Source organism: Onychomys torridus, chromosome 23 (genome assembly GCF_903995425.1).
Source record: "Onychomys torridus chromosome 23, mOncTor1.1, whole genome shotgun sequence".
Taxonomy (NCBI): domain Eukaryota; kingdom Metazoa; phylum Chordata; class Mammalia; order Rodentia; family Cricetidae; genus Onychomys; species Onychomys torridus.
In genome coordinates, this window is record NC_050465.1 from 58,620,599 (window position 1) to 58,648,261 (window position 27,663).

Below are 27,663 nucleotides of genomic sequence, written 5' to 3' on the forward strand. Positions count from 1 at the left end.
GGCGCTCAGATTGGGGCGCTTGTTTATGAAAAGAATTTCCTCTTTCTTAAAAGGGCAACGAGGAGAGTGGGGCCCTGAAAGGAGCGGCGGAGGGGACCGGTCTGGCGCAACGCGGACAGCCGCCAGAGAGGGTGGTCTGGGCAAGAGTACCTCCTTAGTGCTTGCCCCTGGGGAAGATGGAACCCGAGAGAGCGAAGAGGGGCAGTAGGGGGCTCCTGAAGAACGCGTCTCCCAGATTCCCCCTCGGTTTCTCCTAAGTGTCCCCCCAACTTGCTGCACATTCTGGTGATTCACTTGGCATTAACAGGGGGCCTTTTTTTTTTTTTTTTTTTTTTTTTTTTTTTTTTTTTTGTAGTAGGCCTGGGACTAGAAGTGGAAGAGAGGTAAAGTCCCGAATTAAAGAGCTCTCACGGGAAGGGGGTGGAGGTGGGGCTAAATAAACAAGAGCTGTGACAGGACGTGGCCCGACTCCTGACCCAGGGAGTTCAGGGGGAAGGCCACTGGGAACGTGGTTCTGAAACTAGGGCTGTCAGTGAGTGTGCCCGGAGTGCACAGTTCCCAAATGCTGCGGAATAGAGCCGGGGGTGGCGTGGGAGGACCCGGAAGGATGGGAAGGCTGATAAGGCAGATATAGAATAATTAAGTCTCGGATTCAGGATTGGGCGCTGAGAAGGTACATTTGGCTCAGGTGACTGCTCTTCCCTGGCAGGGAATGGCATGTGGTAGCTCTAACAGCCTGGAACTCCAGCTCTTCTAGCCTCGCAAGGCATCCTAACACTAACTAACATACACATAAAAATAATTCTTAGTCGGGCATTGTGGCACACACCTTAACCTCAGAACTCCGGAGACAGAAGCAGGTGGCTCTCTATACAGTTGGAAGCAGGCCAGCTTCATCTAAACCGCAAGTTCCAGGCCAGCAAAAGCTACACGGTGAGACTACCTCCAAATAATAATTGTAACAATGAAAATAAATCTTGGGGCCAGTGAAATGACTCAGTAGGTAAAGGTACCAGCCACTATTCCTGAGGACCAGAGTGCAGTCTTTGAGCCCTGTGTGTTGGATTCTCTGCCTCTGCACATGTATTGTGGTACATGCGTGCTCACACACAAAGAAATAAAATATAGTGATTTTTTAAAAAAAACTTTTTTCTTTCTCTTCTTCTTCTTCCTTTTCCTCCTCCTCCTCCTTTTTTCTCTCCCTGAGACAGGGCATCTCAGTGTGTAGCTCTGGCTGTCCTGGAACTCACTCTGTAGACCAGGCTGGCCTCGAACTCACAGAGATCCTCCTGCCTTTGCCTCTCAACTATTGGAATCAAAGGCTTGCATTACCATTACCACCGGGCTCATTTTTTAAAATCTTTTTTTAAAAGATAAGGAAGGTCGGCTTAGGGGCTAATGAGGCCTAGGGTCAGAGATAAGGTCAGCTGTTTCTAACCAGAGGCCACTGGTCAGTGTAACCCCCATCTCCGTGGTAGACCTGGTGAATCCAGCCCCAAAACTCGACTGAATTTAAGGAAGGAAGCCTACCTTAGCGTTTCCCTAGAAGATCCATAGACTCTGGGTGGGGCTGGTCTGCCCCCTGCCCCCCCCCCCCCCGTTCCGCAAGTGGGAAATGAGGTGCTGGATGGAGGGATCCTTGTCTCAATGGCCTTACGACATCCTGCTGAGGCCTGTTTGCAACCCCCCACCCTGATGCTAGCAGCCAACTTGGGGATGCAACCATTAAATTAATAATTGTAATAGATCGTGTGGGTAAAGCCCCCCTCCCCAACTGCTGAGCCAACAGTAGCGGAGATGGAGCCATGCTCCCCTTGGAGGAAACAAAACTGCCTCCACCCTCCGGACCGGCGGTGCGATTCTCACAGTACAACCCCGGAGCAGGGAGAGAGCCTGGGAGCTTCCCGCAGGAGGTGACCCATCTGGGCTGTTTGGGGGTTAGCTCCTGGGGACTGGTGTGAGCTTAGATGGCAGGTTTGTGAGTGTTCAGGGTAGCGGGTTAGGGAACGACGGGAATCCAAGGCAGCCAGCCGGACAGAAAGGCTCATTCAACCTCCGGCCACACATGTCTTTTTGGGGACAGTGCGGGCCTGGCTGGGAAGAGGGTCTCCCAATAGAGGCCCCCGAGAGAGAGGCCGGAGAGCCTGGGTTAGTGCCTTCAGTAGTCCGAGTTGTTTCCTCTTCTGCCAAGAACGCAAGGAAGGGGATGGTTCCGAGGAGTCCGAGGGATCGGGAGTGCAATTTAGGGCGCGAGACCGGGGGCGTCAACACAGGGGAGGTGAAGACCTCGGAGTGTAAGGGTGGCAGGCAGCCCTGGGGCTCCCGGAGAGCAGAAGCGGGAGTCGGGGATCAGCTTCCCACACCCTCTGCTGGTCCCGGGTACCGAGCTGGCACGCCTGCCAAGGAGCGAGCGCACCGCGGGCCAGACCCCCAGCCCGCTTTCTGCAGGGACGCGACGGGACGCGCCCACCCCGCCCCACCCCAGTGCCTGGGGGAGGAAGTGGTGGCGAGGAGTGCGTGTCAAGGCTTGGCGTTCGTATTTTTTAAATTACGAATGAAAGGAACTTTGTAAAACAGGAAAAAAAAAATTAAAAAAAAAAATACAAATAAACGGACCGCAGCCCTAGAGGGGCGCAACTGGGGGCTTCCTGCGAGAAGCCCCAGGGTGTAAACGCAGACCTAGGCAATGGCTGGGGTGTGTCACCACAGATCCGGTGACACGTGTGTTTAAAATCTGAATAGCTGCAGTCTCAGGCGCCCAAGGGCGGGCGCCGGGCCCTCCCTCCCTCCGCGGGCGTCCCCTGGGCACTTGGGAACACAGCCAGCCCTGGACCGGGCCCCTCTAATAATCACAGAAAGGGGCGGCGGGGTGGGGATGGGGAGCCTTCTAAACAAGGTGGTACTTCTAGTTCGATGGGATTGGGCTCTGCCAAGGACGAGGAGGCACGTTCCAATTCGAGGGAACAGCACGTACAAGAAACAAGGCCCTGAGTTGCGGAGGCCCGGCTTCTGCCGCGGGTGGGCACGGTGGGAGGGACGCTAAACGGCTTGGCGGGGGAAGAGGGCTAGATTTGCTACAGGGCCATCGGTAAAGGTAGGCACCGAAGGGGAATTTAGTGGAATTTCTCACATCCCGTGATGCCCTCGAGGCTGCGTGGGTACCGAGTTATAGTTGGTTGGATCAAGAACATTATTCGGGACTGGAGAAGCGGCTCGGCCGTTAAGCGGGTGAGCTGGGTTGCCAGCACGCACGCACAGAGGGCGGCTAATAACTTGCGTGTAACTCCAGCTCCAGGGGATCTGACGCCCTCTTCTGGTCCCCGTAGGCTCTGGCATACATACACATACACAGAAATAAAACATCTTTCTAGAATCCTATAATTTGATGAGTTTGCATAACTGGAACTAGCAAAGAGTGCCCTTTTTTTTTTTCTCACTCACGATATCCACAACATTAGACAAAAACCCACTGTAAGGGCGGTGAGAAGGCTTAGGGGTTGAAGGTGCCTGTTGGTAATCCTGACCACCTGAGTCTGATCCCGCCATCACTTGGTGGAAGAAGAGAACATCTGCTCTCCACTCGTGGCACGCGCATCCGTCCCATACACAAATAAGTGTAATTTAAAAAAAAAATTTTTTTTTAGGGACTGGAAAGATGGCTCAGGGGCACTCGCTGCTCTCCAAAGGACCCGGTTTCCGTTCCTAGGATCCATAGAGAGGCTCTCAACCTTCTGTTAACTCGAGTTCTAGGTAAAATGGACGCCCCCTTCTGGCCGCTGAGCCGCACTGCACATACGTGATGCACGGATACATGGGCAGGCCACACACACAGTATTTCAAAAATAAAAAATAAAATAAAAAGCACCCATTTTACAGAAAGTTAGCATTATCCCATTTTCCAGAAGAGCAAACGGAGGCAGCTGGTGTCAGCCCCTTGGAATGCGTGGAGGTGGAGCTGCGTCGCCTCCGGGCACTCCCGGGCCGGGCGCTTGGGGCGGTCCTGAGGCCGGGAGCTCCCTGGCTTGCAGCGGCCGGTCACCGCTGTCCGCCCTGCCACGCAGCTGCAAAGGCTTGGTCCCGCCGGAACGCCGCAGGAAGAGAGGCGACGCCCCCTGGATCTCCGCAGGAACCCCGGCCCGCCTCCCAGTCCGCCGGGCCCCAGAAGTGATGAAAGCTGCGGCCGAGCCCCGGTCGCGCCGAAGCCGTTGCCCTTTTAAGGGGGAGCCTTGAAACGGCGCCCGGGTTCCATGTTTGCATCCGCCTCGCGGGGAGGAAACTCCATGTTGTAACAAAGTTTCCTCCGCGCCCCCTCCCTCCCCCCCCCCCCGAGAACCTGGCTCCCCTCCCCTCCGAAGCTCGCGGGGATCCCTCCCTCCCACCCTCCCCTCCCCCCCGCGCCCCGATTCCGGCCCGAGCCGGGGGGGAGGCCGGGCGCCGGGGCCAGAGTCCGGCCGGAGTGGAGCGCGCCGGGCCCCATGGACAGCTCGGCCGTCATTACTCAGATCAGCAAGGAGGAGGCGCGGGGCCCGCTGCGGGGCAAAGGTACACCGGCGGCGGGAGGGGAGGTCGGGGCTGGGGGCTGTCCCCGCGCCGCAGCCGCTGCCACTGCCCCGGGCGCGCGCCTCGGCCCAGCGGGAGCCCGGGGCCAGCGGGGCCAGGGAAGAGTTTGAACTCCGCGAGAGTCTGGAGCGCTGGGCGGGGCCTGGCGCCACCAGAGCGCTCGGTAGGCTTCCAGTAGGGAAACTGAGGCCCGAGGCAAGCGTGGGGTTAGGAGGCTGGCGATCCCCGGGCGTCGCCCCCTCCCCCAGTTTGGCGCCAATTGGACTGGAAGGTGGGGGTGAGGCGGCCGCCTGGCCACCCGTTGAGGCTCCGCCTCCTCTAGGCTGAGGTCTGGAAGGGGTGTTGAGGTGACAGCGCGCTGGGTAGTCTTGCAGGGATCTCCCGCCAACACACAACCGCGTTCCCGCAAACTCGGGCGTCGCGCGTGGAGGTGCGGACGACACCCTCGGGGCCAGAGAGCCACTCAGCTTGCAAGACAGACTCGTGAGCCCTGTGCCAGCTGCGCACGGGGCACCCCGGCTGCAGCAGGCCAGGCCAGTTGGCGTCGGGCCTGTGCACACTCGCATCGACCCTGTAAGGGGCGCCGCCTGCCGAGGCGGAGTCCCTGGGGCTGGCCTGGGTGGGGATCACCCCCCCTCCCCTGTGTGAACTTAAAAGATCGGGAAGTCAACTGGGGTTTGGCCACGGTCCGGTCCCAGCTTCTTTGGGGGCCGGAGGCAGAAAGGATTAGAAAAGGGGACGCGCGCGTAGGGGTGGGGTGTGGGGGTGTCTGTCAATTAGAAGGCCGCTGCCTCTCGGAACTCTAAGGTTGAGACGGGGCGGGGTGGAGGAGGCGGGGCTGACAGACCTGGGACACTGGCTTCTGGGCCCAGGCTCCATGAGGACTTTGGACCCATGGGGTAGACAGAATGGAGGGAGAGTGGGAGTGGACGATGGGGCCCCGAGCCCTGACGTTCCTAAGCAGGGGCTACCCAGGTAAGGTGTGGGGCCAGGTGATTGCAAGCCAACCCTGGGAAAAAGAGAAAGCGCCCCGTCTGTCTCCTCCTTCGGGCCACCCACCTACTCTTTAAAGTGGCTGCCGCCTTAGCCACACCAGATTTCCGTATGTCGAAGAGTTGCAGGGGCCCCTGGAAAGGGGCATTTCATAGATGGTCAGAGGCATCCTGGTGTGACTCTTGATGGAGGAAAGTGCCCACGTTCTCTGTGCTCAGGGATTAGCCCCGTGCATGGAGCCTCTGCAGGCCAGGGTGCCCACTTTCACTCCTTGCTTCAGGTGACCAGAAGTCAGCAGCTTCCCAGAAGCCCCGGAGTCGGGGCATCCTCCACTCACTCTTCTGCTGTGTCTGCCGAGATGATGGGGAGGCCCGGCCTGCCCACAGTGGGGCTCCCCTGCTGGTGGAGGAAAATGGCACCATCGCTAAGGTGTGTAGTGGTCGGGAGGGAACTGCCCTCATTCCTGGGCCTAGCTGAACGTGGACTTGGCAGAAGGGGGTCAAGGCTGAACTCGACTGACACACTTGTGGACCCTAAGATGTTGAGAAAAGGGAGGCGCCTTCCCGTTAGGTCCAGCCGTTTTCCAACCTCATCCCCTACCAACAACTGTGGCTTGCCTGAGATCTGAGTAGACCCCACATATACATAAATGTGTGTGATACACACACACACACACACACACACACACACACATTGTTCTCTTTACTGTGGCTGGAGAGACAGCCATGGGTGCTGGGAACCGAACTCATATTTTTGGTTGTGAGCGTAGCCTTTAACGGCTGAGCCATCAGCCATCTCTCCAGCCCCAGACCCCTTATGAAGGGAAACTTTCTGAGGTGAGGAAGAGGGATCCATATAGCCTATCTCTGGTCCACAGTCGGCTAGCCAAGACCAAAGTTGGGGAGCGGGTGGAAGATCTGGCTGGGTCCTCAGATAGAGAGCTGGGGAGGGAGGCCTTCGTAGGAGGTACCCCACCCAGCCCAGCCCCTCCCCACAGCAGACCCCAGTCCAGTACCTGCTTCCCGAGGCCAAGGCCCAGGACTCGGACAAGATCTGCGTGGTCATCGACCTGGATGAGACCCTGGTGCACAGCTCCTTCAAGGTGGGCCCTGCCCAGCAGCCCTCAGCCTGCAGTCTCTGAGGGGGGCCTACCCTGGTCAGGGAGGGAGGTCTCTGCTGGACTTCCACCCCAGGGACTCCCCCCCCCCCCTCCAGCTCCAGCAATTCTTCTCTCCTCACAGCCAGTGAACAATGCTGACTTCATCATACCCGTGGAGATTGATGGGGTGGTTCACCAGGTGAGGGGCAGAGGGAGGTGGGGGGTTGTCGTCTGCACTCTACACCCCAGGTGCCTCCCACCAATCTTGAGAGAGCCCCAAATGGAACTTTGATAGATGGGGAATGTCCAAGGCAACAAAGAGGGTATGAAACCCAAGGCTCTCTGGTACCCCAGGGATAGATCGAGCCAGACTCCCAGACCTGCAGGATTGTGGAGCCCTCTTTCCCCCTTCACCCCCACTGCCCGGGACCCAGTTCAAGTAATTCAGGATAGGTTGTGGTGCTGGCCAGCCTGTTCTCCATTACTTGGCTCGGGGGCCGGTGCCCTGCAGCCTAGGGGGGAGAGGGCTAACCTGGGCTCCCGAATTTGGATAAAGCCAAGGAGGGAAAGGGGCTGGGTGGGGGTTAGTGACTCCCACTAGGTGAGGTGGGGCCACATTCTGGTCCTCTTTAGGAAGAGGGATGGTTGGGGCAGCCCGCAGGCTTTGGGGAAGCCCACAGATCCTGGGCCAGCCTCCCCTACTATTCCCATCCCGTTGTTTATCTCCTCAAGCGGGCAGCTCCCTCACTGGTTCATTCCCCAGGTCTACGTGCTGAAGCGGCCCCATGTGGATGAGTTCCTACAGCGAATGGGCGAACTCTTTGAGTGTGTGCTTTTCACTGCCAGCCTTGCCAAGGTGAGCCCTTGCCTGGGGTCTAGGGCAACCGTACCCTCCTGTTGGGGTGCACCGTGTAGTGCAGGTAGGTCAGTTGAAGAAAAAAGGCTCTCTCCCAAGATGAAATTTTAAGGCCCATGTGGCAGCAGGAAAGTCTGGCCTCTTCTGATGGATTGAACCCCAAACAGCCATACAGAGGTGTATTTATTCAAAAGTTACACAAAGGATTTCCTCACACCAACCCCCCCCATCTTAATTTACATGTCTTACCGAAGGAGAGCATCACACGTCTCCATGACTCTGGTCCTTTATTATGTATTGTGCGCAAGCAATACACAAAAATGCCAGAGCCTCAGGTGTGCCGGAGGCATCTTGTGACCAAAGTCATGTGATGGCTGCAATGCCCCTTCAGCAAAACAAGTCTACAGATGACGGGAAACAATCGTTTTCCATAAGGACTTATCAACGTCAAAATACTTCTAAAAAGCCTGGCAGTGGTGGCGCACGCCTTTAATCCCAGCACTTGGGAGGCAGGCGGATCTCTGTGAGTTTGAGGCCAGGCTGGGCTACAGAGTGAGTTCCAGGAAAGGCGCAAAGCTATACCGAGAAACCCTGTCTCGAAAAACCAAAAAAAAAAAAAAAAAAAAAAAACCCCTTCTAAAAAGCAAGTGTTCATCCTAATATCCCCGCCATCCAGTGAGTCTGCTAAATTCCCACACCTTCACTAGAGGCAGCCCTGGGCATTACCACTCACTCAGGAGTCTGACTTGCCCCCACCCCCAGTATGCAGACCCTGTAGCTGACCTGTTGGACAAGTGGGGAGCCTTCCGTGCCCGGCTGTTTCGAGAATCATGTGTCTTCCATCGGGGGAACTATGTGAAGGACCTGAGCAGGCTGGGCCGTGACCTGCGGCGGGTGCTCATCTTGGACAACTCACCCGCCTCCTATGTCTTCCATCCAGATAATGCTGTGAGTACACACGGGAGCCAGGGTCTGAGACAGAGGACAAGAGCCCATAATGTGGCGTGGGGAGGCTGGTGACTTCCTGTTACCTATGTCTGGCACCTGCTGCCTGCTCACATATTCTACTCCGTGCCTATGTGTGGAGGGTACTCACCTCTGGCTGGGGTCTCCATCTGGCAGTTTTCAAGCTGCCAATCATGACCTGTTAATGGGACAGAATGGATGTGGTGAGTCCCATTCGGGAGCCTAGGCAAATGCAACACAGTGAGCTTAAGTATGTATGTGAACATTTTGCTTAGCGGTATCTACAGATGGATTTCATCTTCAGCTGCTGCCAGGGTAAAAAAAAAAAAAAAAAAAAAATGCGCCAGGCGGTGGTGGCACGCGACTGTAATCCCAGCACTCAGGAGGCAGAGGCAGCTGGATCTCTGTGAGTTTGAGACCAGCCTAGTCTACAGAGCTAGTCCAGGACAGGCTCTAAAGCTACAGAGAAACCCTGTCTCGAAAAACCAAAAAAAAAAAAAAAAAAAAAAAAAAAAGAAGCATGTGCTACGTGGGCAGGGATTGGGCTGGACATGGGCCACACCTGGAATACCGGTCTTCCTCACTCCCTTGTTCCCTCCCAGGTACCAGTGGCCTCCTGGTTTGACAATATGAACGACACTGAGCTCCATGATCTTTTACCCTTCTTTGAGCAACTCAGCCGCGTGGACGACGTCTACTCAGTGCTCAGGCAGCCTAGGCCCGGGAGCTAGTGAGGCGTCTTGGGGCCAGGACCTGCCCCTCACCAAGGCCCAAACCTCATCCCATCAGACTGTGGGAGCCTGCCTATGCTGTTAACAAAACGCATGGGCTCTGCAATATCCATGGCCCTGGGGAAGAGGGTGTCTCCCCTGCCAGGCTGCATGGAGGACAATGAGCCCTTGGGCCCCTCCCCCCTGTCTCAGTGCCTTCAGACTTCTTATCCCCTTCTCAGGGGACCTGGGGGGCCCTGTCTGTCGCTCCCCCCCTTCTGTCTTCCCTTCTCCATGCTGCCATGTTTCTCTGCTGCCAAATTGGGTCTCATAGCCCCAGTTCTGCTTTGGGGGTAGGGCAAGGTTTTTGCTGCCCTGTGCCTTGGGTTCACCTCCCCCACACCCCCACCCGGCATCCTGGGAACAGTGGACACCAAGTGCCTTGCATAGAACCCTCTTTGCCGGTCGGTCAGCTTTTCCCAGATCTAGGCTGACCTGGGAGGAACCAGTCTCTCCCCTTACTGTCCTCCTTCCTGGGATGATGGTGCCCACCAGTTTCTGCATGGGAGGGAGAGGGAGAAAGTCTATTACCAGTTGGGGACCTTCCTTAGGGAACACTCCCAGTTCAGCTTGTCCAAGGCTGACGGCTGCTCCCTTATCATTTAAGCCCCCAATCTCACCTGGGGGTTGGCAGGACTCCCCTGTGGTGCCATATAAATATGTATATGTGTATATAGATTTTTAAGGGAAGGAGGAAAGGGTGGGAAGAGACACCCCTCCCTCACCCCTTCCCTGGGCCCAGAAATTGGGGGAGGGAGGGAAAAGATTTTTACATTTTTAAAACTATTTTCTGAATGGAACAAGCTGGGCTGTGAGGGGTCACAGGCCTCATCTTCTGTCTGTCCCAACCCTTTTACTGTATTCATCCAAAACATTTATTGAGTATCTTCTCTGCCCAGCAGGGAGCTAGTCCCACCACCTGAGTGGGAGGGGGGTTCTCTGCTTCATCTCTGGTGCCTCACTCCTGAACCCCAAACTTCACTGGTGCCTTCAGACTATCTGCAGGAGTGGACCCTTCTTGTGAGGTTCGGGAGGTCTTCATGAAAGCTTACTAAGCTGTTCCCCTCTCCAGTGCCAACTCACACCCCCTCGTCCCGTCCGTCCCTGCCCCCACCCCCAGCCTCCTCCATAGCCCCCTGCTGGCTGGGGGCAGCTCCCAGGTCACTCTGCCAACTGACTTGTTTCTAAAGCCCCTCCCCACACCTGCTGAGTCTGGTGTTCAAGTCCCTTGGGCTCTCTTTCCAGAATATGAGGGTTAAGTGGACCCACAAATAAGTGCCAAGGGAGTTGGTGAAGGGAGAGGATATGGTTGGCCTGAATCGGATGACCTTCCCAGTTAAGTGCCTTCTCTGTGACCAGCACCATCGTGTGATAACTAAAGAGAAAGCTAGACCCCTTCCTGTTCGGCCTCTGTGGTTTTTGGGGAGGGGACTTGAAGTGCGTGAACGTCTCACCACGCCTGTGACTACTTTTCAGAACCTTGCTGGGCAGGAGGAAGTTGGCCCGGAGGGACTGCCTGGGCACTGGACGTCAGGTCGATCTGAGTTCGGTCGCCAGAACCCACGTGATGGGAAGAGAACGCCAGCTCCCGCAAGTTGTCCTCTGACCTCACACGTACCATGGCACGAGCTCGCCCCCACACCTACACGCACTCTAAATAAATAAAAGAACACACGAGCCCCGCGGCGCCCCCACCGCTGGAATGCGGGGCGGGACCTGCCCGGGGCAGGGCGGGAGACGGAAGGCTGGGCAGACCCGAGCCTACCGCCTTCCGGGCAGCGGGGCCAGCGGGGCGGAGACGGGGTGGGGCGGGCGCCAGGGCGCCAGGAGGCCTCCGGCTCGCATTGGCCGCGCCCCGGTCACGCCCCGCGCCCTGCTCCGGCCTGGCGGCCTCCTGCCAGCGCTGACCACACCCCCCCTGCCAAATTCGTCTTCCGCAAACCCCGCCTGGGCGGAGCAGGAAGTGCCAGGCCGAAGCCGACGCCTGCCGCTAGGCGCCTCCAGGTCCTTGCGAACGTGGGGCTCACGAGCCTGGCACTTCCCCCGGCCTAGAGCACCCCGGATCTGGAAGGATGGGAGCTTGCCTCAATCACTCCTCCTCTGAACGTGTGGAGTTCCAGGCGTTCCCCACCACACACAGTGGAGAAAGGGGTGGACCCCTCCCAAAAGTTGGTCCCTGTCCCCTAGCTCCACCTCTCCAAGGCCATCCCCGTCTCATCCCCCACCAAGAATTTAGCCCCGAGCCTCCTTTGCTTTAGGTGTGAGCGCGCGCGCAAAAGGTGTGAAATCGCCTCTTACCGCTTTGTATCTACCCCACCCTACTACTTGTCCGATAGAAAAGAGCCAAGAAAGTCCCACCTGAGACGAAGCCTACCCCGGAATCAGCTCTAGTCTGGAGCTGCGTGGACCAGGAGAGCCTTTTGCAAGATTTATACCCTGCCCTGGCCTCCGCCCGCCCTCAGCCAGGGTCGGGCTTGGTTTCCTGCTCTGTATGCAAACAGTGGTCGCCTCAAATTTGCATTCCCGGAGGCCAGACAAGCAGAGAGGACCAGCTTCCATTGAGATCCGAAGTCAAACTCCAGGACTCCGTAACCACACACTCTCTGCCCACGCAGAGTTAAACTCAACCACATGTATGGGTACTTCCTTGTCAGCACCAGTGTCAGGCTTGCTTCTGCTCTCAAGGAACCCTCCAGTTCATGGAGCTGGAGAGATGGCTCAGCAGTTAGAGCACTGGCGGCTCATTCAGGGGATCTGGGTTCAATTTCCAGCACCTACACGGTGGCTCAGAACCATATGCTACTCTAGTCCCCAGAGATCCGATGCCCTCTCTGGCCTCCGAGGCACTTCAGGCATGTGGTGCACAGACATACGTGCAGGCAAAACATACATGAAAGAAAAGTAAGAAAGAAAAATGTTACTCCGGAGGGATAGAGAGATACACAGCATTTTTTAAGTATGACTATTCTTTCTCTAGGATCAGCTGACGCTACTTCCGAACATCCTTAACATTTCTTCGGAGTTAGTGACTCCAGAAGGACACTGAGTGTAAATCCCTCAGGGGTCCATTGGGAATATTTCCAGAATTACAGCGTGATTAATTAACTAAAAGTCTGAAAAAGAGAAAAAGGAAGTTTTGGCCACAGTGAAGTGCAGGTGTGACTGCGACCTGTAATTTAAGGGAAAGAGGTAAGATAAGAGTTTCTTAGCCAGTGGTGGCACACGCCTTAATCTCAGCCAGGGAGGCAGTTGGAGTTCCAGGCCAGCCTAATCTACAGAGTGAATTCCAGGACAGCCAGAGCTACGAGGAGAAAGGAGAGAGAGAGAGAGAGAGAGAGAGAGAGAGAGAGAGAGAGAGAGAGAGAGAGAGAGAGAGAGAATGAATCTGTTTCTGTAGCAACCATATTATAACTTGGTGATTGATCACTGTTAAAATCTAATCTCTACCAGCAGGGGTTAAGGTATAGTTCACTAGTAGAGCACTTGCCTAGCATGCTTAAGGCCTGGAATTTAATCCCCAGTACTGGGGGGAAAATCTGATACTAAATCAGAAAGACTCACGGATTACTATTTCCGTGGTCCATTTCCTCAGCAGTGAGGTGACATTATCCACCAGTTAACTGGAGTCTCCAGATCCTCCAGAGCCCCTTGATAGTTGTTTTTGGTTTTGAATGCTGGGAATTGAACTAAGGGCCTCACACGTGCTAGACAAGTGCTCTACCACTGAGCTGCGTTCCAGCTCTAATCCAGTCACTAGGACAATGAGGAGAGCAGACAAGTAAACCCAGTCCTGACCGAGTCCTGAGTTTTGGTCTTTAGGGTAAGTACAAAGGGTGAGTAAACTTGGGGGAAAAAAAAAAAACTGCCTTAGCTAATTGCATCACCCTCGGGGGAAGTCAATAAAATGAGAAAACTCAGAGACTTTGTTTGGGTCTTATTATGAAGTCCAAGCGATCCTCCTGCCTCACCTTCCAAGTGCTGAGAGGACAGAACTCCTGTCACCAAGGTCAGAAATGTTCTGACAGAACTCTGTGTAGTTCGGTCAAGACTGTAACAGTAAACAAGATAAACAAAGTGGGCAGGTGATGGCTCAGAGGACACCCGGTTCAGTTCCCATGGCGACAGCTCGCAACTCCATCTCCAGGGGAACACACACAAACCCTTCATTAATAAAAACAATAAACCTTACAATGAGAAGGATTTAAGCAAGGCTGGGAATGGAGATGCACACACCTATAATCCTTGCACTCAAGAGGCAGAGGCAGGAAGATAGTAAATTGGAGGCTAGGCTGGGCCATGTAGAAAAGCCCTGCCTCAATATAACAAAAAACAAGATTGGAGGGGAGGGGAGGGCAGGTTGAGACAGGGATTCTCTGAGTAACAGTCCTATCTGTCCTGGAACTCACTTTGTAGACCAGGCTGGCCTCAAATTCACTGAGATCCGCCAGCTTCTGCCTCCCAAGTGCTGGAATTAAAGGTGTGCGCCAACACCACCCGGTCCAGAAAAAGATTTTTAAGCGAAAGACACTGAGCTTTGCCTGTTTGTTTTGTGGGGCCAACGATGTTGTCTGGTTTCCCAATGCCTAAAGGGTCACAATCCCACTAAGGAGAGGACAAACTCTTAGTCAGATGTCGGGCCAAGTGAAATGAAGTTGAGTTTGGAATTACTTATTGCAACACACACAAAGCAGAAATAAATAAGTTTAAACAAAAACATGTTTAAAAATCATTTTGAGGGGCTGGAGAGATGGCTCAGAGGTTAAGAGCACTGACTGCTCTTCTGAAGGTCCTGAGTTCAATTCCCAGCACCCACATGGTGGCTCACAACCATCTGTAATGAGGTCTGGTGCCCTCTTCTGGTTGGTCATACATGCTGTATACATAATAAATAATTTTTTTTAAATCATTTTGAGGTCTTATGATGAACAAGACATCACATTTCCATAGAATAAATTGTTCAAATGGTCAGGGAGACCATGACATCCAAAATGACACTAAGAGGGTCCAGAGTGCCATCCAGTCAGCAGGAATAAAGCAAGGACTTCTTCCCGGCAAGTGTCTGCCCCGGCCAACACCAGCAGAGTAAAGACTTACGGATTACAGTCAAGTGAGATGTTTCAAATGACAGTCTGAAGACGCTGGGACTTAGAAATGTTATCCCCGAAGACAATCTTAGCTTCCAGATAGGGATTTTGGTTTGTTGGTTTGTTCCAGACAGGGTCTCATGTCGTCCAGACTGACATCTGCCTTAGTTCCATCTTGCTGGAGAAAGTTCAAAATGTAGTTAGTACTATCAAAGAATATCATGTCTGTTATAACTAGAATACTGGGGCTGGAGAGATGGCTCAGAGGTTAAGAGCACTGGCTGCTCTTCCGGAGGTCCTGAGTTCAATTTCCAGCAACCACATGGTGGCTCACAACCATCTATAATAAGTTCTGGTGCCCTCTTCTGGTGTGCAGGCAAAAAATTGTATACATAATAAATAAATAAATCTTTAAAAATTCTTTAAAGCCGGGTGGTGGTGGTGGTGCACACCTTTAATCCTAGCACTCGGGACGAGGAGCCAGGCGGATCTCTGTGAGTTTGAGGCCAGCCTGGTCTACAGAGCGAGATCTAAGACAGGCACCAAAACACAGGAAAACCCTGTCTCAAAAAACAAAACAAAAATTTCTTTAAAAACAAACAAACAAACAACCTAGAATACTATAGGGTACAACTGAGGGAACATGAAGATCCCAGAAGCAGGAAAAGGGTGTGCACACACCTGTCACCTGCACACTGGAAACTAAGTGAGGGGCAATAAGACCTTACTAAGGAGAACACAGTCACAGTCCTGGAGATGAGCCAAGGCCTGAAAAGGGCCAATGGCAGTGAAGAGACTGGCAGGGAGGCAGGATGGGTGTTGGGGGAGATAAAGAACTGGGCAGGAAGTGTGATCGATCTGCTTCTGGCAGGGCAGGGGCGCAGGAGGAGAGGAGTGATTCGAATTAGCAGTAGAGATGGCCAGTGAAGAGACCTTTAACTGTGCCTGGCATGGAGCAGATACTCTGCTTGTTAAACACACACATACACACACACACACACACACTGCAGGAAACAGACATTTAGTACAACATTGCTGTCAGTAGTCTAAAATGGTAAAACCTTGGAAAATGAATCAGCAATATCAGAGAAAAGCTTTTTTTCCCTTTGTTTTTTCGTTTGTTTTGTTTTTGTTTGTTTGTTTGCTTGCTTGCTTGGTTTTTCAAGACAGGGTTTCTCTGTGTAATTTTGGTGCCTGTCCTGGATCTCACTCTGTAGACCAGGCTGGCCTCAAACTCAGAGATCCATCTGGCTCTGCCTCCCAAGTGCTGGGATTAAAGGTGTGCGCCACCACCGCCTGGCTTCCCTTTGTTTTAAATTAATTATTGTAGTGTATTGCTCAAGTACACACGTGTAGAGTCCAGAGGATGCCTTGCAGGGGTTCCCTCCTACCAGATAAGTTCCAGGGAGTGAACTCAGGTCCTCAGACTTGGCAATGAAGCCTTTACCCACTGAGCCATCTCCCCAGCCCTGTTTTGTTTTGTTTGTTTTGTTTTGTTTTATTTGAGACAGGGTCTCACTATGTAGCCTTGGCTGGTTTCTGTGTAGTCACTGTGTAGCCAAAAATGACAAAGGGCTTCTTCTAAACTTTATTTGTTAAAAATTTATGTATACATGAATGTTTTTTCCTATATGTATGTGTACCACATGTGGATCCCTTAGGATTGGAGTTACAGGTGGTTCTGAGCCACCCTGTGGGAACCAAACCTAGGGCTTCTGTAAGTGCTTTTTTTTTTTTTTTATCAGACAATGTTTCTATGTAGCCATGGCTGTCCTGAAACTCAAGCTGTAGACCAGGCTGGCCTCGAACTCAGAGATCTATCTGCCTGCCTCTGTCTCCTAGTGCTGGGGTTAAAGGCCTGCACCAGCATCGCCCAGCCATATGCTCTCAACCTCTGAACCATCTCTCAGCTTCCTGCTTCCACCTCCCGTGTGCCACCTTGTCCAGTTTATATTATGATACGGACTGGACCCAGAATTTTTTTAAACATTGATTTATTATTATTATGTATACAGAAGAGGGCGCCATTACAGATGGTTGTGAGCCACCATGTGGTTGCTGGGAATTGAACTCAGGACCTCTGGAAGAGCTCTTAACCTCTGAGCCATCTCTCCAGCCCCTGGATCCAGAATTTTACAGCTGATAGGTAAGCACTCTATCCGCTGGGTGACATCCCCAGTCCCAACTTTGAACTTTGATTTTCTAGCATCCACTACCCAAGTGCTGGTTTTACAGGTGTGCTCCACCACAACTGGCTGAAAAAAAATGTTTTTTACAATGTCGATGGCTTTGCATCTGAGCAATCCTGCGTTTAGGCATTTATCTTGTGGGTGACATATATAACACATGTAAATCTGCTGTAAGTACACTGATTGCAGCATTGTTTATAATCACTCAAGTGCTTATAATAATTCAAGTGCTTATAGTAAACACTTGAAACAACCTATGTTGCTGGTTAAGTAGACCTTGGTATAGCTACACCAGAAAATGCTATATAGTCATGGAAAACAAGACAGGCGTGGCGCACACCTTTAATCCCAGCTCTTGGGAAGCAGAGGCAGGTGAACCTCTTTGAGTTTGAGGCCAGCTTGATCTACAAACTGAGTTCCAGGGCTATTACACCTTAAAAAATCTTGTCTTGAAAAACCCAAAACCAAACCAAACCAAACCAAACCAAAAAACCCTAGAAGGACAGGAATTTACAAGCTAGAACATCATGCCTCCATAATTCCCCTTTGTTAATATTCTGACACCTCCTTGAGATTCCCACCCCGTGTCCTGACATAAAAGCCTCATTTTAAGGAAAAACGCTTCCTCCTCCTCCATCTCCTCCCTCCCTCCCTCTCTCTCTCTCTCTCTCTCTCTCTCTCTTTCTCTCTTCATTCCCACGAGGTGTGCACATCTCCTCTTTCTCTCCCTTCTCTTTCTTCCTGGTCTCCCTCTTTCCCTCTCTTTCTCTCCATCTCTCTATTATAATAAACTTTCCACGTGATGCAGCGCCTGGGTGTGAGTGACTTTCCTCACACAGCTGCTTCCTCTCCCGCTGCGTCTGCCCACATGTTTCCTCTCATGTGCAGGATGCCCTGGTCTGACAGCTGGGGTCCCCACTGGTGCATCCATAACACCCTTCCCCAATAAATAAGTCCTTTTTTTTTCTTTCACATTTCGCAAAAAAGAAGGGAGGGAGAAGAAAGGAAAGAAGAGGTCTGAGAGGAGGGTTAGTTCAGTATCTGTCTATCAGGTTTAATCAGCAGCCCTGCAATTTTTAAAAAATTAATTACAGGGCTGGAGAGATGGCTCAGAGGTTAAGAGCACTGACTGTTCTTCCAGAGGTCCTGAGTTCAATCCCCAGTAACCACATGATGGCTCACAACCATCTGTAATGAGATCTGGCGCCCTCTTCTGGTGTGCAGGCATCCATGCTGTATACATAATAAATAAGTAAATCTGTAAAAAAATTAATTATAAAATGACAATTGCAAACGAAATAGGAAGTGAGACATGAAAGCCTTTTTGTGTGTGTCAGACTATCATAACTGTGACTTCTATTTGTTGTGGTGGTGGTGGGTCTATTATTTCTTTGGTTGGTTTGTTTGTTGTTTGTTTGTTTTTGTTTTTTCGAGACAGGGTTCTCTGCATAGATTTGCGCCTTTCCTGGAACTCCCTTTGGAGACCAGGCTGGCCTGGAACTCACAGAGATCCGCCGGCCTCTGCCTCCCGAGTGCTGGGATTAAAGGCGTGCGCCACCACTGTCCGGCTATTTCTTTGTTTTTTGAGATGAGGTTGCCTGTGTTACCCAGCTGGCCTTGAACTCTTGAGCTCAAACAAGCCCCCTGCGCACAGGTGCACACTATGGCTACCAGGGTGATTCCTAATTGAAAGTGGGAAACCACCAGGCAGTGGTGGCGCACGCCTTTAATCCCAGCACTGGGGAGGCAGAGCCAGGCGGATCTCTGTGAGTTCGAGGACAGCCTGGGCTACAGGGTGAGATCCAGGAGAAACCCTGTCTCGAAAAACAACAACAACAACAACAAAAAAAAAAGAAGAAGAAGAAAAAGAAAGAAAGAAAGACAAAGACCTGCTGCTGCAAGCTAAGCATCAGAGTTGGCCTTGACCTTGCTTACGCTAGAATAACTTGACACAGCATCCCCTGATGTCATCACCTTTGACCTTGTGCTGAAAGAATAGACTCATTCAAGGACCAGCCGCATCAGCATCCCCTGGGAACTCGTAGCCATGCAGAACCTCTGGTCCCACCCAGAACTACTGGATTGGTGTCTCACCCTAGGAAGATTCCCAGGGATGCTTAATGATGGTTTTCTTTGAGAAGCCAGACCTCTAAAGTATTTCTGAGGAAAGTGTTTAATTGGAATCCACTTTAGGCTTTAAGAAATGGTAGGAAAACAAAAAATAATAATAACAATATAATGCCTAAAACTTGATGTTTTGTTTGTTTGTGACAAGCTCCCATATAGCCCAAGCTGGCCTTGAATTCACTGTGCAGCTGAGGATGGCCTTGAACTTCTGGTTTTTCTGCTTCTACCTCCAAAGTGTTAAGATTGCAAAAATGCATCATTACACCCAATATAAAGACATAACATTTTTTTTTAAAGCAAGCTGGGCACATGCTTCATGGCTGACACATGAGAATCATGAGTTCAAAGTCAGCCCAGCTTCTGAGTGAGATTCTATCTCTATAAAATAATAAATACACCTGAACTTTGACCTTAGGAAAAAGCATTAGTAGGACTTGGGGAGGTAGCTTAGCTAGCATTCACAGAACCTCAAGTTCAATCCCAGCACCTCCTTAAAAAAATAGATGTGGTGCACACCTGTGACCCCAGCACTGGAGAGGCAGAAGCAGGAAGGTCAGAAGTTCAAGATCATCCTTGGTTACAAAGCAAGTTTGAGACCAGCTTGGGTTTCAGGAGACGCTGTGTGTTTGGGGTTTTGTTATTGTTTCTAAAGCATGAATAAATAATACCATAAGGAAAAATTGGGGCCCATTCCTGAGACAAACCCCCTGTCAAATGGTTCTTTTGACCTAGGTAGAGCTAACGTCATGGAAGAAGACAGAGGGAGTTTTCTAGATTAAAAAACGCTGAGGAGACAGGACAGCCAAAGGAAATAATGGTTCTTGATCTGATTCCATATAAAAAGGCTGATAAGGTCAGTGTGCAGATAATCAGTGGACTATGGACCAGAGAGATGATGATGTTATAAATTCTGGTGCAGACTCTCAGTTATGAAGATCATATTTGAGCTACAGAGCAGAAAGTGATAATCACGAGCTGCAGAGTAATGACATTTAATGAAGCTTACTTTCAAATATATATTTATACACATCATATACACATGGCAAATATGCTAACTCCTTAACCCACAGAATGTTGTCACATTTGCTTTTCTTTCTTTCTTTCTTTCTTTTTTTTCTTTTTTCTTTTTGTTTTTTCGAGACAGGGTTTCTCTGTAGCTTTGGAGGCCGTCCTGGAACTCGCTTTGTAGTCCAGGCTGGCCTCGAACTCACAGAGATCTGCCTGCCTCTGCCTCCCGAGTGCTGCTGGGATTAAAGGCATGTGCCACCACCGCCCGGCCTCACACTTGCTTTTCTATATGGTTGACATTTATCATTACAAAGATTAGAAATTTATGTATTTATTTGGCATTGCATCCAAGGCTTTTCACATTTTAAGCCCACAGTTAATCACTGAGCTACATCTCCAACACTTTGAAACAATTTGTTTTAGATTGATTTATTTTGTGTATGTGAGGCAGGAAGTTTTACCTGCACGTATGACTATGTATCATGCATGTAGCTGGTACCCCCAGAAATCAAAGGAGGGCGTCAGATCCCCCGCAATTGAAGTCACAAGGGGTTGTGAGTTGTTGTGTCTTTCCTGGGAACCAAGTCAGAGTCCTCTGCTAGAGCAGCCAATGGTTTTAACCACTGGACCATCTCTCCAGGCATAAAACAACTTAAAAGTATTTTTTAAATTTATATTTTATGTATGAGTGCTCTGCATGTATGCCTGCACACCAGAAGAAAGCATCAAATCCCACTATAGATGGTTGTGAGCCACCATGTAGTTGCTGGGAATTGAACTCAGGACCTCTGGAAGAGCAGTCAGTGCTCTTAACTGCTGAGCCATCTCTCTAGCCCCCGGGCATAAAACAACTTTAAAAAGCATGTATTCTCCTGTATAATAAAGCAACCTCTGGAGGCATCACTATCCCTGACATCAAGCTCAACTATAGAGCTATAGTAATAAAAACAGCTTGGTACTTGTATAAAAACCAACATACAGACCAATGGAATCAAACTGAAGACCCTGACATTAACCCACGCACAAATGAACGCACATTTTTGACAAAGAAGCCAAAACTATACAATGGAAAAAAAAATATCTTCAACAAATGGTGCTGGCATAACTGGATGTCAATATGTAAAAGATTACAAATAGATCCATATTTGTCACCATGCACAAAACTCAAGTCCAAGTGGATCAAAGACCTCAACATAAATCTAGTTATACTAAACTTAATAGAAGAGAAAGTAGGAAGTACTCTTGAATGCATTGGCACCGGAGATCACTTCCTAAATATAACAGCAGTAGCACAGACACTGAGCACAACAATTAATAAATGGGCATGTTGGGGATTTAGCTCAGTGGTAGAGCACTCGCCTAGCAAGCGCAAGGCCCTGGGTTCAATCCTCAGCTCAAATAAATAAATAAATAAATAAATAAATAAATAAATAAATAAAAAATGGGACCTCTTGAAACTGAGAAGCTTTTGTAGGGCAAAAGACATAGTCAATAAGACAAAAAGCTTACAGAATGGGGAAAGACCTTCACCAACCCCACATCTGACAGAGGACTGATTTCCAAAGTATATAAAGAACTCAAGAAACTAGACATCAAAATACTGAACAATCCAATTTTAAAATGGGCTAAAGAGCTAAACAGAGAATTCTCAAAAGAAGAATCACAAATGGCTGAAAGACATTTAAAGAAATGCTCAACATCCTTAATCACCAGAGAAATGCAAATCAAAATGACTCTGAGATACCACCTTACACCTGTCAGATTAAAAACACTCATGACATTCAATGTTGGAGAGGATGCAGAGCAAAGGCAACACTCCCCCACTGTTGGTGGGAATGCAAACTTGTACAACCACTGTGGAAGTCAGTATGGTGGTTTCTCAGAAAATTGGGAATCGATCTACCTCAAGACCCAGCCATACCACTCTTGGGCATATACCCAAGGAATGCTCAATCATACCACAAAGATACATGCTCAACTATGCTCATAGCAGCACTATTTGTAATAGCCAGAACCTGGAAACAACCTAGATGCCCGTCAAGTGAAGAATGGATTAAGAACATGTGGTACATATACACAACGGAGTACTACTCAGCAGAGAAAAACAATGACAGCATGGAATTTGCAGGCAAATGAATGGAACTAGAAAAAATCATCCTGAGTGAGGTAACCCAAACCCAGAAGGACAAACATGGTATGTACTCACTCATAAGTGAATTCTAGATATAAAGCAAAGAACAATCAAACTGCAACCCACAGAACCAGGGAGGCTATATAGCAAGGGGGACCCTAGGATGACTGTGGCTTATAGTAAGTTTTGGGTTTACTCAATTACTGGGCAAACCTCAATGAAACATTTCACAATTAGGATAAGAATTTATACTGTATCAAACTGATAATAGAAAAATAAAGGTGAAGTCTTAAAAAAAAAAAAAAGCATGTATTCTAAGCATGTATTCTGTGTTGGATCTGGTTGCATATGCCTTTATTTAAAGTACTTGAAAGAATACGTTGTGGGGATTATAAATTTCAGGCCAGCAGGGTTGCAGAGCATGGCCCTGTGGTCAATTTTGTTTGCTTGTTTCTTTTTTGGTTTTTCAAGACAGGGTTTCTCTGTCTGTATCCCTGGCTGTCCCGGAACTTGCTATGTAGACCAGGCTGGCCTTGAACGCACAGAGATCTGCTTGTGTCTGCCTGCTGAGTGCTAGGACAAACTCTTAACTTTTTTGGTGGAATATGAACGCTGGCGGCAGGTAGTCGGTGTGTGTGCTGGGGCGCTGCATCACTGAGCCACACCCACACTGATCGTGGATGGAGTCCAACTCAAACGTTTAGCAAGGAGAACAGCAGGACAGAGTTTGGAGAGCCAATCCTGAGCTATTTGTTAATTTTGCTGTCACCAGGCTGTATCCCGTGAGGAGGCTGGAAATGAAGATGTAACCCAAATGTATGCGGGCCAGCAAGATGGCTCAGGAGGTAGAGGTACTCATTGCACAAGCCTGAGGACTTGATATCTGGTCCTGGAACCCACAGTGCAAGGAGAGAACCCACTCCCAAAAGTTGTACTTGGACCTCCACCATACAATAATAATTGTGACGATAATGATAATCATAATAATTAATTCATGGGTTTTTGTTGTTGTTTGTTTGTTTTTTGCTTTTTCGAGACAGGGTTTCTCTGTGTAGCTTTGCGTCTTTCCTGGAACTCGCTTTGGAGACCAGGCTGGCCTCAAACTCACAGAGATCCGCCTGGCTCTGCCTCCCGAGTGCTGGGATTAAAGGCGTGCGCCACCACTGCTCGGCTAATTCATGGTTTTAAAGGTATTTGTGGGACTGGAGAGATGGCTCAGCCACCAAAATCATTGTCTGCTCTTCCAGAGGATATAGTTCCGTTCCCAGCACCCACATGGTGGCTAACAAGCATCCCTAACTCCAGTTCCAGAGGATCCCACACCTTCTTTTGGCCTCCACAGGCGCCACACACACATAGTAGACAGACATACATTCAGGCAAAACAGCCATACACATAAAAATGAATAAATAAACCTAAAAGGTATATGCGCTGGTAAAAGGTATACATACATATGCTTACAGTAGATATGCACAACACACACACTGGAAAAGGATCGGAGAGATTTCAAAATAGATCATGAATACTGACTCAGGGGTAACTATCCATCCTGGAGTTTTTCATTCACAAGAAAGGGTGCTCCATTATTTCAAAATAAAACAGCACCTGCAATATGTTTACTCTCTTCACGGGCTGTGCATGGGCACACACACACACACACACACACACACACACACACACACACACAGAGTCAATTCAATCTCCAGAGCTCTTGGGAAGGTCAAGGGGAGGGCTTCCCTCATCCCACCCTCTTTATTTGCCCTCCTAAAGGACCAAGATTCCCAGGCAACAGTTCCAGAGGCAGCAGGATCGGGGAGGGGGCGTCAGAGCACCCCTCTCCAGTTCATGCTCAAAGCTGGTCTCCAAGTCAGTTCTACAGCAGAAGGCAGCGAGGCAGATCCCCAGGTCCAGGGCAGGGAGGTGGAGGCCCTTGGCTTTTGGGAGAAGGCCACAGAGCAGGGTTCAAAGGCACTGGTTTATGGCAACTCATAAAACCTCCAGGTGGAGCCTGAGGCTCAGGAAGGGGGAAGGACTGGAAGGATTCTTGTGCCTGGAGGGGTGTCAGGAGCCCCATCTGTCCCAAGGGGGCCCCAAATGTGAACCCTGGCCTGAGTGCCTAAATTCCAACTGCAAGGCCCCAGGAACCGCTCCCCTCCCACCCCACCCCTTGGCTATGCCTCTGAGCAGGATAGCACACAGCTGAGTTCCCCTCTTGGTGGGAAGGAGAATGGCCCAGGCACCGGTGGCCCGCTCTAGTAGGGGCTGTCCACCTGCAGGGAGAGCCCAGGTCCTGAAAGGAAGTGCACCCCATCCCCGGAGTTCCGGGGCCAAGGGCCAAGGGTGGGGCACACACCAGCTCTGGCTGTCAGGCTGTTGCTGGGCTCTAGGTTCCCAGGGACCTGGGCACCTACTACCCCACCCCCTCACCTGTTCTCTCTCTCCCTCTGGGGCCCTATCTTCCCTTATATGGTGAAGGAAGTTCCTAGGAGGGGGGGTGAGGACAAAGGTTGCTCTCCTGCCGCCAGCTTGCCACAACTTCCTAAGATCTCCCAGGTGGTGGCTGCCTCTCCCAGACAGGTAAAGCAATTGGGTGGGGACCCAAGGGGACCACAGGTGGTGGGAGGGGATAGGGTCCTTCCTTCTCTCTGGCAGCCTGGGCTGTCTGTAGCACGTTGGTGCAGGTTTGGGGGATGAGGTTAGGCATTCTGAGATTCTGGAAGAAACAAGCAGCTAGTGTGCTGTCCTGGGCCTTCAGTGAAGGAAGTTCACTGGCCTTTTCCTTGTAACTCACCCTCACTTTATATTGGGTGCCACTCGTGCGGATTGCCTGGGGTTGAGGTGGATCCTGGGGCTCAGATTTCTAGAGTTAAAATCAGGACAGTCTTGAGAAAGCTTATTGGTCTCCTTAACTATATCCATTCTCTCGCTGTTCATTTCTTTGCCCATTTCTTCCTTCTCTGGAAGTTTCTCTCTTTGCATCACCGTCCCCCTGACTCTCTTGGGACTTCAGGTCCCATGGATGCTGGGGTATAAGTGACAGCCACCAGGAATCTGGTGATTGAAGCCAGAGGGAGGGGAAAGGCAGGAGCTGGAGGCTACAGGGCCAGAGGCCTTTGTCAGGCCCAGACATCACTCCTGGAAGTGACCCCTCTGTTTCTCCAGTCACCAGAGTCTATTTTAACGGAGCTGGGCATGAAAGCCTAGCCTGCCCAGAATTTGGGGACTCACTCTCTCCAAGGTCATCTGCTCAGGAATCCTCCTGTCACTTGGAGGTTGGGAGTATCTGCTTCTGGTGGGCTCCCAGGCCCTGGTTAGCAGGAGGGTATCCTTTGTATAAGGAAGAGTGACCTACCCCACTGTGTTATCATACTCCCGTCCAGTCAAGAGCTGCACACTGGGAACTAAGACTCATAGCAGCACCTGGGGTTCCCTAAAGTTGCACCCCAAGGATAATAGGGCAGTTGATAAGGAAGGATGGGTGGCTGGAGACCAGAAGACCCTAAATCTCTCTAACACTCAATCAGGTACTCCTTCCATTCCCTGCTCCAGTCTTCCAGCTGTGTGTGTGGTAGTAGTGTAAAACTATGGGCAAGGAGCAGGCAGCTACAAGCATGTGTGATGATCCATGTGTGCAATCTGAGCACTTGGGAGGCTGAAGCAGGAGGATTGCTATATGTTTGAGGCCAGCCTGGGCTGTAGAGTGAGATTTTTGTCTCAAAAAACAAAACAAGAAACTGCTACCATTAAAAAAAAACAAAAACAAAAACACCCACCTGTGTAGGTCATGGAGCTTGGGGACTTTAGATTTATAGATAGGCCTTTTTGTCACTGTGAGGTCAGAGCTGAGAAAGGCATCAGGCTGGGACACAGTGGAACCCTGAGAAAGGACTCCCTGCCAGGCTAAGAATTCTGGGAAGGCTTTCTGTAGGAGTGTGTCCTGATTGAAGGTGGGAAGGTGGGAGAGTGGTATGAGGGGGTGGGGGGTGGCGGGTGGGGGGTGGGGTGTAGGTGCAGCCTGGGACCAGGGCAGCAGCCAGGCTACTCTTTCAGAAGGCAGAGTGCCCGAAGAGTGTTGGTGGACAGACTGCTGGGACAGAAGGGAAGGAGGGGGAGGTGTCCGAGATTCTACACAGACTTTTGGTTCTCTGGGAGATAAGTGTACTCCTAGGGTTAGGGCCATAGAAAGGTGGGGACCAGGGGGGAGCTAGCGAGTTCAAGCTGAGGAACATATCCACCTTGGGTTCCTTGTTGGCAGGTCGGGGAATGAGGGCCCTCTGGTCCTCCCTGAAGTTTAGGGGAGATGGGAGAGCTGAGGGGTTCGTCTGGGGTCAGTGAGAGGTATTTGCTCTGACCCACTTGTGTAGGTGTAGAAGCAGCTAGAGGTACCCATGGGGTTGGACCGGCCACTTCTTAGAACCAGCCATCCCCACTTGGCCCTGAGGAGGCTGTCCCCTCTCTGTTTAGGCTGTTGAGGCAGGGGATAGGAGGGCCCCCATATCACTTTCCTTCAGGGAAAGGAAGCCTGTATCCCCTCCCTGGTGAAAACAAACACCCCCATGTCTAACATTAGTTCATTCCGCTGCCAGTTTGCTCCAGGACAGTCCATCTGGTAGGCCTCTGCTCCTAGCTTATCCATGACCCACATTCCTCACCTAGAGAAGGCAGAAAAGAGTCTTAAGAAAAGGGTGATTGTAACAAAGATGGTGGAAATGGAACAGGATAATCCTGTCCTTTGTATTCAAGTTGGTCTTGCTGAACCAACAGAATTGTGTGTGTGTGTGTGTGTGTGTGTGTGTGTGTGTGTGTGTGTGTGTCTGGGGAACATGCTAAGGAGCATACATGATGTTGGAGGCCATGCCAATAGGGGTATCAAATGGAGTCAGGCCCATGGGGCTTCTGCCAACACAGCAGGCTGCCCAAGATGGACAGGTGGTCCAGCTTACCAAGGGGCAGGCTGAGCAGAGTGGGCAGAACATCGTAAGATAAGCCACCCTGCAGAGCTCAGAAGAGGGAGTCTACAAGAGGTAAAGGCCAAGCTGTTTATTATCTAAGACATGACTCCCCAAGTCAAAGTGCACGGAGAGATTAGCTGGAGAGATGGAGCTGTCAATGTGGGGCACCTGACCTTGCATTTGTTAGTCACCAGGCCAAGGAGCAGTCACGGAGGGTGACTAACTCCTACTCAGCTTGGGAGAATGGGTGGCTGTCATCCTGGTGAAGAGGGTTGAGAAATGGCAGAAACAAGTAGTTTGCACTGTGGCTCATGACAGGATCCTGGCCAGTTTTCAAAGGACTCAGGCCTCGTCTCTGGCAGAAATAAAGTATCCAAGCCCTAAGCCCTGTTCTGGTCTAATTAAATCAGAACCCCTAGGGATGCAGGCTCTGAGCTCAGGAGCATAGTATTTTTAAAAAGCTCCCAGGTGACTCTGATCAGCAGCTGGAACACAGCTACAGGGCCAAACAGAAGGAGGCAGTGCTAGGGACAGCTTGGGAAGGGGAGGCTGCTTCAAGGCCAGTGGAGGGAGGGTGGTTAACAGTAGTGGAAGACTCTCTCTGTCAGTCATCCATCCATCCATCCACCCATCCATCCATTTACTCACTCACTCACTCATCCATCCATTCACTCACTCACTCACTCACTCACTCATCCATCCACTAACCCACCCATCCACCCATCCATATATATACCCATCTACCTACTCATCCACCCACCTGCCCATCCATCCATCCATCCATCCACCCACCTGTCCATCCATCCACCCACCTGCTCATCCATCCATCCATCCACCCATCCATCCATCCATCCATCCACCCATCTGCTCATCCATCTGCTCATCCATCTGCTCATCCATCCATCCATCCATCTGTCTATTCATCCAA

The 27,663-nt window shown here is 51.0% G+C and overlaps 1 protein-coding gene across 2 annotated transcripts; it reads left to right on the plus strand.

Moving 5' to 3' along the window:
- The first annotated feature begins 3,990 nt into the window (after positions 1 to 3,990).
- On the plus strand, positions 3,991 to 10,919 carry Ctdsp1 (CTD small phosphatase 1). 2 transcript variants are annotated; one of them, XM_036173717.1, is made up of 7 exons: positions 3,991 to 4,542; positions 5,834 to 5,982; positions 6,551 to 6,655; positions 6,795 to 6,851; positions 7,416 to 7,508; positions 8,271 to 8,456; positions 9,077 to 10,919. In XM_036173717.1, exons 1-7 carry the CDS (start codon positions 4,476 to 4,478, stop codon positions 9,203 to 9,205), a joined length of 786 nt encoding a protein of 261 aa, XP_036029610.1. In that variant the 5' UTR covers positions 3,991 to 4,475; the 3' UTR covers positions 9,206 to 10,919. The 2 variants fall into 2 exon arrangements, with proteins under 2 accessions (XP_036029610.1, XP_036029611.1); XM_036173718.1 differs by having other exon boundaries at positions 3,992 to 4,542; positions 6,554 to 6,655; positions 9,077 to 9,944.
- The last annotated feature ends 16,744 nt before the right edge of the window (positions 10,920 to 27,663 follow it).

Bases quoted from the DNA above. Each gene is read 5' to 3' on its own strand.
- Ctdsp1 (XM_036173717.1), top strand. From the start codon at position 4,476: ATGGACAGCTCGGCCGTCATTACTCAGATCAGCAAGGAGGAGGCGCGG. The intron at 5,983-6,550 runs GTGTGTAGTGGT...CCCTCCCCACAG, and splicing joins AAAATGGCACCATCGCTAAG to CAGACCCCAGTCCAGTACCT. The intron at 6,656-6,794 runs GTGGGCCCTGCC...CTCTCCTCACAG, and splicing joins TGGTGCACAGCTCCTTCAAG to CCAGTGAACAATGCTGACTT.